At 52.1% G+C, this 9,148-nt stretch overlaps 1 protein-coding gene across 5 annotated transcripts; it reads right to left on the bottom strand.

Annotated features, from left to right (window-relative positions):
* Nucleotides 1-2,084: 2,084 nt before the first annotated feature.
* SPRY1 (sprouty RTK signaling antagonist 1) lies at nt 2,085-8,854 on the bottom strand. 5 transcript variants are annotated; one of them, XM_075751107.1, is made up of 3 exons: nt 8,657-8,805; nt 7,224-7,958; nt 2,085-4,398 (listed from the first exon to the last, which is right to left on the bottom strand). In XM_075751107.1, exon 3 carries the CDS (start codon nt 4,341-4,343, stop codon nt 3,378-3,380), a length of 966 nt encoding a protein of 321 aa, XP_075607222.1. In that variant the 5' UTR covers nt 4,344-4,398; nt 7,224-7,958; nt 8,657-8,805; the 3' UTR covers nt 2,085-3,377. The 5 variants fall into 5 exon arrangements, with proteins under 5 accessions (XP_075607222.1, XP_075607221.1, XP_075607224.1 ...); XM_075751106.1 differs by lacking the exon at nt 7,224-7,958 and having other exon boundaries at nt 8,657-8,854; XM_075751109.1 differs by lacking the exons at nt 7,224-7,958; nt 8,657-8,805 and adding an exon at nt 6,268-6,389.
* Between the last annotated feature and the right edge of the window lie 294 nt (nt 8,855-9,148).

Here is a 9,148-nt window from a genome sequence, read left to right as displayed (position 1 = left end):
TTTTTCCCCACTGGAAAGACATTTGTTTGCTCTCCTGCAATCCTGCATAGTTCTACACCACAAAATCTGCCCGAAAGAAGTCACAGTCATTTCCGTAACATAAAGGAACAACCCTACCTTCCAGAGGACCTGAAAGTGAACTCAATAGAGAGATGTGTATTAGTTACAAATGATACAGCATCTAACCCAAGGAAAAAACCCTATTATTCTCATTGCCTTAACGCTGCCGTCTCTAGGTAACATCTGGCAATTGTAACACCAGTTAAGACATACAAGGAACCGTTTATCTTCTCATTGCTGTGTAGGTCGAAGTCAAATTTTCCTCCTAGGGAACCGCAACCTGAAGTTAGTCCCACGGTTCAGTTAGTAAAGGGAGCATTAGTTAGTGTGATTAACTAGAGCATAGGTTTGGGGCGATTATTTTTTTAAAGAAATCTGCAACCGTGCTGTGACATAGCTCACGATGGAAAATAATCATTAGAAGACAAGAGTACATGTGGGTCTTTTGGGCTTTCTTCTCTTCTGCTAGGAACCAAACCAAACCAAACCCCCACGTAAGTCACCTGGCGTGGGGGAAAAAAAAAAAAAAAGAGATAAGCAGTACAACAATTTTCTTGAAGAGGAATAACTAACACCCTTGAAGCAAACTTACTCGGCACAGAGCTGGACTGCATCCAGTTATGAAAAGGCAGTTGGCTCGGTATTTTTCAGTGTCAGTACAGAGTCTTAAAAATGGTCCTGTCTGACCAACGGTGACTGTTTGACAAGGATTTCATTGTCTCCAAGGGCTGTTTGCAGCTGTCGCTGTTAGCGAAGTACCGGTGATAGGAAAGTAGCGCAGAGCAAGTCGCCCGCTCCTCAGAAACGTTCTTCTCTCGGCTTTGCTTCACCTCACAAAGAGTAAATCTTAGAAAGCAGACTTCGCAAGCCTCCCAGCCTGTCACTTCTGTCACGCCGAGGCTGGGAGAGCAGCATTACCAACTGCACACTGCGAAGCAAGCGGTTTCCTAGATGCAGCCAGATGACGGTTTCACTGGATACCTCACAGCAGTCACCCGTGCCATTTAATGAAGAACGCAACTTCTCAGTCAGCTCATTATATGACACTGGCTCAGCTCTGACGGAGTTAACTACAAAAGACGGGCTTTATTCAAATCAGCAATATGCCAGGAGTCAGAACAGCTTGAATATGGCAATTCAAGGCAGCAGGACTTCAAAACGCAAGATATGACACATCTGTCAAGTTATTACTCTGTTCTTAAAGTGGAGTATCTCTAGAATCACTTATTCTGAATACCATGTGAAATTACATCCCTTTAATAAACTTTCTGCTTCAGAAGAGTTGTGATGTTAGCCTTGACCCACACCAACAGAAGAATGAGGTTTCCCCATTCACTCCTAATGAAAAGCTTTTCTGTTGAATATGTGTTAAATGGCCACAAGTAGTCGTGACACTTAGGTCACCCTTAAGAGCCTTTAATTTAAAGCCAGAAGATAGATTCAGTTGACATTGGGAAAACGTATGGGAAAAGAACGGAACAAGCCGTAGGCATAGGCACAAACACGCGCATCCTCCCAAATTTCAAAGCTAGCACAGCAACACAGCCGTTATTTTTTATCCTGCCTCTTGCTTTTTATTTAGATTTGAGCTCGGCAGATTCATTACCGCAGTTGACGTACAATTTAACCAGCCAAGAAGTTCTATATAGAAAAATTTAAATAGGTTTACACGTTAATTTGGTACTCTTTAGGAAACAAAAAGCCCTTGAAGTTACGGTTTCCTCCTCCACAACTGTATTTCCAAATGCTTTGGTAAACAAATAAGGCCTACACTTCTTGGCACTGTTAAGCACTACATATACATTCAATTGTATTAAATATCCCATAGCAAAAACTTACTCGATACATAGTTAGCAAACTTCCAATTAGGTAAACTAAACTAGAGCACAGACTAGTGGTTTTGAAGTATCAATAGGAAGTTATTTGCTACCTGATAGACCGCAAGGAGGAGAAACCCCAACAACCCAGCAATATGTATGTTGTAGCTCACAACCTGTCATTATAACAAAAGAACTCAAGAGCCATTTTCATTAATTAATATATTTTCTGCATTATAGTTAACATATGTACTTTCTTCGTGTCATCCTTATTTCGTTAAGTATTGATATTTTGTTATATTCAGACATGAGTACATTTTCAAAGTCTTTTGCAATAAATATCATAAAATAATAGAGATTCACATAATAAATATTCTTTACAATAAAAAAAGTTTTAACAGACTTTTGTCTTAAAAATAGTTGGCATTCAACTTTGTGTTTTATACATAAAATATACAAAAAAGGACCACAATTTGTGGCTAAGGCAATAAAACAGGGACAGAATAAAATTATAAAGTACAGAGCAGAGCTAAATTCACTAAACCAAAGGATCACAAGAAACTTGTAAGGATTCAAGAACGTCTAGGTGACTCAGTGACACCTGAAGGCTGTTTGGATATATGAACACCACCAACTTTAATACCAACTGATACTGATAGACTATAAAAACAGGAGGAGGAGGGTGGAGTTAGCAATATCCTTCAAAGATTTGACAGCAAAAGAAACAAATGAGTATGTTGCAGCCATAATGTCTCCAATGTGAAGATCTACATAGTGTAGCAAAAAACTGAAGTTACATTGAAAATGTAAAAAAAAAGGAAGCAGGGTAATTCTCAGGATTGAGAATGTTCCAAAAGTTAAGACAAAAAGGGGGGGAGGGGGAAGGCAAAAAAAAAAAAAAAAAAAAAAAAAAGAAAAAAAGCAGGCTGCTTATAGAAGAGTCAGGCCTTTCATTTGGTAAAGCCTTTATTATACATCCCTCTCCACAAAAAAACACATACAAAAAGTTTTTTCACAATCCAACTCACTCATGAAAGTTATTCTTCCTTGGTACCCAGGGGAGGTTAAGGGCGAAAAAAAAAAAAAATAAAAAAAATTGCTGAGAACGAAAAACATCTTTGGGAAGATATTCAGAGCAAGAAGCTTCAAGAGCCCAGTGAACCCTCACTGTCTCTTTCAGGAGTGGTTCAGTTACAAACTCAAAAAAAGACCCTGCCAACGTTGAGCAGCAGGTGCAGATACCAGGTCCACACTTACCAAAGAGCAGCAACGACTACGTAAAACGCTTCACACTCAGCCGAGTCAACAGGAAGAGGAGAGTAAAGATGCTAAGGGAAGAACTTGTGTATTTGAAGTTGGGGAGACACAGAAAGGAAAGCAAAAGAACAGCCCCCCTCAAAATGGGGGAGGGAAAAGAAAAGAAAGAAAGGAGGGGAAAAAAAAAAAATCAGCTACAACCTGAAAAACTGAAGTTGGAGGAAGTAAACCTCCCCCCAAAAATCATGAGGGCTTGCCCTGACCCCGGGAGGGGCAGCTCTCCAGTTTACAATAGACCGTGTTGGAGTTCTTGCATCGGCAACCCGGACGATTGATGCGGTCGTAACAGCCTCGGCAGAGCTTTAGGCATCCTTTTGCGGGAGGGTAGCAGAGCAAGCAAGGCAGAAACAAGGACATGGCTCCCATGCACAGGTACCTAGAACAGCAGTGTGACTGGGAACAAGAGCAGGGATTATCCGCGTAAGAGTCCCCTTCATCGTCGTTAGAACAGTGGTAGAAGATCCCTTTGACGAGGCACATGCAGGTGCCGTACTCCACCATGCTCTCCGCAGAGCACAAGCACTGCCGGTTGCAGGCCAAGCAAGAAGGGAGGGCCCTCGGGGCCGTGCACTCGCCGCACTTGCACTTCCCACACTGTTCGCAGATAAACTTGTGCTGCGCCAAGTCCTCTTTCAAAGGACTCTTCAGATCATCTACTGTCAGAGACGACTGCTTGGGCTGCGTCCGGATTGTCCGATCGGCCCTGTTGTGGCCCGAGCCCGGCCTGGATGGAGGCGACCGCCCCAGCAGCCCCTGCTCCGAGGAAGCACTGCTGTTGCTCCCAGAGCTTGCCGCGCTCCCCGTGCTGGTAGATCTGCTCAAGACGGGAGCCCTCGCGTTATGCTGATGCGCCACGTGCCCCACGTGGCTGGGCCTGTGTTCGTAATTATTATTCACATTAATTGGTATGATTTCGTGAGTCCTTTCATGCTTCTCTTGCCTCGGCGCTGTCCGCGGCCCGGATTTCTTCACCACAGATGGACCTTCGGTGTATTCGTTGCTGCCCCTGATCGCCTTGATCTGGTCCAGTGACAGGATAGTCGTTGGCTGGCTCTCTCTTTCATAGTCCAACCGCTGCCGGCTGTCCAGGGAGGGCTGCTGAATCACCACTAGCGAACCACCGCTGCCATGTTGACCTTGGGGCTCCATCTGTAGTGATCTCTACTTCTGGCATTCAGCGGGAACCTGGCATGCATCTGAAATCCTAAAGTAACAACAAGAAGGCAGAAGGCGTAAATAAACACTGTGCGTGTACATATATACACGCAGACGCAAGATCAAGGGCGAAAGGGGAACAAAGAGCGGGATGCTTTTTGAAAACAGAAGTGATATGGCACACCACAAACTGCCCTAGCCACTTTGCACGGATCTCTTTCAGCAGGGGATTACGACAACGCCGAGGATCTGGCCAAAGTCCAGTAACGGGGAGAGTCTCGGTATGGCATCATAGATGAGGAATGCAAAGGAGACCCCATGCCATTTAAAAAAAGTGAAGAAAAAAAATAATCCAGTATTAACCTGTATGCGTGCTCGGCAAGCCATGGAAAGTGCTTCTCACTTGTCAGCAAGCTCAGCGCCTGGCTAACTAGCAACAGCGATTCCCAATGTCCCCAAAACTAACTTGGAACCAGGCGAGAGAGAACACTACCGGGTTCATGTTCCGTATGGCAGGATAGAGAACGAACACGCACAATCCTCACTCTTCTGTCCGAATGTGCAGCATCAGAAAGCTCAACAGATTTGGTTCCTAGTCCATTTGGGAAGTCTCCTCTATAAAGTGACGGATGTGCATTGCAGAGTCTCGAACTAAGTACTGTCAAGTGGCCAGGCATTTTCTGTAATGAAGTAACTCAGCATACAGATCTAATATGCTCCTTATGAAATTAAAGCAAGGGTGCAAACAACCCGTTTTCAAGGATTTTCTGGCCACAGGTCAGGGTGTTAAAGAAAAAGGAAAGATAAAAAGTAACTAAGGATTCATAAGAACCTTAAGAACCAATGACAAAAAAAACCCAAACAACCCAAATGACCTCAAAACACAATCAAAGAACAAATCCGTTTTCACAAGACAAACAGATTAAAAGCTTCTCAAATAAACAGAACACCTTCTAGTCTGTCTTTTACCTAAACGTGAGGCATTTTCATTCCTTTTCATTCTGCCTAGCTATGGACATGAAGATTGCAATGCCGACTGAGAAAACTGCAGTGACAGTTCTGAACCTACATAAAGATTCAGACGAATATCTAAATGCCACATTTCTACAGAGAACCAAGAAAATACTCTGCTTTCCTTTACTGACAGCTGAGGGAAAAGTCCCTTTTCTCTCCCCCAGAGGTGTCATACATGTTTACCTGGAAGAGGAGAAAGGTAAGTGCCATTAAAGCATTTCCAAATCTCATCCGATAATCACGAGACGAGTCCGCCTTGCCTGCCCAGAGCACGGCCGGCACGGGGCTGTTCCCCACTCGAGAAGGAAAAAGGCAGAGTGGCGTGGAGGCACAGGGACAGGCAAGAGCAGCAGAGGTTTCTTCTAACAGGTAGTTATCACCTGTATCACTCTGACCGCTAATAAATGGTGACAGCTTCTGCCAGGACACGAAGTCTTTGGGCTGATCCGGCTGTCAAAGATTTCATTTTACATTTAATGTCACCTGTGTGAGCTTTAGGGTCGCCAGAATTAAGTGGGAAAACAAAACAAAACAAAAAACCCCAACAACCCAAACACGTTCACTTCTAATTCGCCCCACATAACAAGCTGCCTTCTTCACAAGCACTGAATACAAATCCACAACAGAGCAAGGGTGAATGAATGTGAAAAGGGAAAGATTTACAGCTGTACCAACCAGGAGCTGTGCTCCCCAGGGGATGAAAAATAATATCCCAAGAAAATGCGAAAGACATCCAGTGCCATCTTTGGGGGGAAAGTGCAACATCAACAGGGCACGCAGACTGACGAGACCAGCTGCAGACCAGGGAGACAGCGGCACAGTCGAACAAACCACCGCCGCCCCCGTGCAAAATGACTTTTAAACTGGTTTTCCTCCCCCCAGCCCATAAAATAAAACAACGTACAGCAAAGACGGCGACAGACCTCACGTTTCGGCGGCCGGCACAGCCTGCAATGCCTCCACCGCGGCTCAGCGTTCCCTCCCCACACCTCAGCGATCCCCCCCCCCCCCCTTTTCCCCACACCCGCTCGGAAACGCCGCCAGCCCCCCCCGCTCCCCGCTCCCCTCCCCGGGCAGCCCCGGGCGGGCGGCGGCGCGGCGCCCTCTGCGCCCCGAGCGGGGCGAGGCGCGGAGCACGCCGCTGACGGAGAGGAAGGAAGAGGAGGGGAAAAAAAAGAGAAAAAAAAAAAAGTTATGAATGAAAACAAGGGCTTTTTTTTTTTTCTTCGCTTTTTTTTTTTTTTTTTTTCCCTCCCCCTTATGCAGGGGGAGGGCAGAGACCGAGGTCGGCGCTGCCTCAGGAGGGCGGACTTCCCGGCATTTAAAGCGGCAGCGCCCGGCCGGCCGGCCACTACAGCGCCGGGGATTCCCCGCTGCTGCGGCTCGGGGGGCTGCGGCTCGCACACCCCTCCCCCGGCGGAGGAGCCGCCTGCGAGGAGCCGCTTGTTTGGTTTTTGGTGGGTTTGGGGTTTTTTTTAACGTTACGCTCGTTTTCAGTCGACCGCGGTCCTCAACGAGAGGCGCCCCCTCCCCGCCCGTAAGGGCCGACCCCCCACACAACCGCCGAGGGCCCGCCGGGCAGCGGCCGCCGCGGGGTCTGTCAGGCCGCGCCGCTCCCGCCCGACACCCGCTCCCCGCCACGGGGGAGCGGGGGGCCCTCTCGCCGGTGCCCAGTCCCAGCGGGGGGGTTCGGCGAGGGGCCGGCGGTGCCCGCGGCTCGGCCACCAGGCAGGCGCCGTGCGTGTGCGCCCAGCGGCACCTGCTCGCCGCTCCAGCCGCAGCCGTGCAAGCCAGCGGGCTGCACCACCCCCGCGCCCGGCTCGGCTCCGGTGTAAAAAGCACGACGAGTCCCCAACTTACTTATTTCCAAGGAGTCACTAGCAATGGCAAATCCACTCGGCGGAGGGCGGCGCGGCGGCAGGTCCGCAGGGCAGGGTGCCGGCAGGGCTGCAGCCCCGGCTCCTCGCCCTCCCAGCCCCGCGGCGTGGGGGATGGCAGGCGGGCTGCGCTCCTCGTCCCTGCAAAGCCCTCGCGGATCTCCACGTCCTACTCGGCGAGCGGAGGAAAATCCAGCTCCGCTGCCTGCCGCAGCCCTCCTCTCTCGGGGGCCAGCATTCAGCGGGCCGCCTTCCCCTAACTCGCTCCTCCGCGGAGCCAGACCCCTCCGTGCCCGCGGGACGCCGGCGGAAAAGAAGCGCTCTCCTTTGGCCGCGGGTCTCTGGGTCCGGAGGTGACGGGAAACAAATGGAACCCTTTCTGCAAACGGTCTGTCTGGATCTGGCGTAAGCCAGCCGCAGGCTGCCGCAGGCACCGGGGAACGGGACCGGGCAGCGCCGGGCACTTGGTGAAGAAGGTCTCCAAGAAGACGCGGGGAAGGCGAGGCTCCTGCTCGGGTTGTTATTTCCCTTCTCTGGCTGGAGCTGGAGCAGTCCCGGGCGATCCCTCCACGCTGTGTTCGTGTGTGTGTGTGTGTATGTGTGTGTGTGTGTGTGTGTGTGTGGAGGTGAGTGCACGGCAGCGTTCCCGGGTCCGGCGCTCGGTTTCACCGCATGGTCCTTGCCGCAAGTCCCTTCTGGCAAAGCGCAACCACAACCCCTAGCGCAAGAGATTTTTGTTGTAGTCGTTATAAGAAATCACGAAGAGGCACTTGCTTTCAAGGCGCACCTCTGCAAGTTTGCAAACGAAGCTAGGGGCAGAGCGTAATGGCTCACTGCGAGCTCTCTGCAGATTGCCATGTGCTTGCTGTTGCTGTTGGAGGCTGATTGACAGGCTCGGAGCACGGTCAGCACGTCAGGGAGAAAACGGCAACACAAGGCAGCCCTGGACGCGAGAAGTCTCGCACGAAAGCCTCCGGAGCCCCCCTCGGTTATTTCGAGGATCAAGCAAGGCTCCGGCACGCAAACGAGATCCCCGCGTTAGGCGAGACAGACCATTACCGAACTGGAAGTTTTATAATTACCAGCAGATCGTGACCGGCTTAACGCCGTTCCCTCGGGAAGCCCAGAGACCCGGCTCTCCCGCCCGCGCCCCAGCCAGGCGGCCGCTGCCCGCAGACCGCTCCAAACGCCCGGCGTGCGGAGGAGCGGGGAGCACCGCGGGCAGCTCGCCGCTCGCCCGCACCTCACGCACGGCGGAGCAGCGCTCCGCCTCGCACCGCGGCCGCCCCTAAGCCCCTCGCCCTCCCCGGCGGCTCCGGGAACCCGCCCGCACCCCCGGCACCTGATCCGGCGCGGCGGGGGGGGGGGGTGAAGGGGGGGTGTGTGTGTGAAGCGGCGAGCACCGCCCGGGCTTACCTAAGGCCAAGGTGAACGCCTGCTTCCCGAGGCACATTGGCGGCCCCGGCGCGGAGTCCAGCCCGGGCAGTGTAGGCAGCCGCGCCGTCCCGCTCCGCGCTGTCCCGCCGCCGTTCCGCAGTGACTCCGGCCGCGCACCGCCGCCTTTCAGCGCGCAGCCCCCGCCCGCCAGCCCGGCCGCGCCCCCGTGATGTCAATGTGTCACTCCGCGGCGCCCCCGAAATCCCGGAGTGGACTTCCCCGCCCTCCCGGGAGCCGCTCCCGCACAGGTCACGGCCCGCCGGCCGCTCCCGCCGCGGCGGCGGCTTCCCCGGGAACGGGCTCCCGGTGCGCGTGTCTGAGAGCGGGCGGGAGGGCGGGCGCGCGGGTGTGCGCGAGCGAACCCGTCCCTCACCGCCGCTGCCACCGCTCGGGTGGCGGCTCCCGGCCCCGCGGCGGTTTGTGCCGGCGGCTCGGCCCGGCCCGGGGCCCGGCCGGCAGGGGGAGCGCGGA

The sequence above is a fragment of the Balearica regulorum genome, chromosome 4 (genome assembly GCF_011004875.1).
Source record: "Balearica regulorum gibbericeps isolate bBalReg1 chromosome 4, bBalReg1.pri, whole genome shotgun sequence".
Classification (NCBI taxonomy): domain Eukaryota; kingdom Metazoa; phylum Chordata; class Aves; order Gruiformes; family Gruidae; genus Balearica; species Balearica regulorum.
The sequence above is the reverse complement of the archived record's forward strand: the minus strand, read 5'-3'. Positions and strand labels throughout refer to the sequence as shown.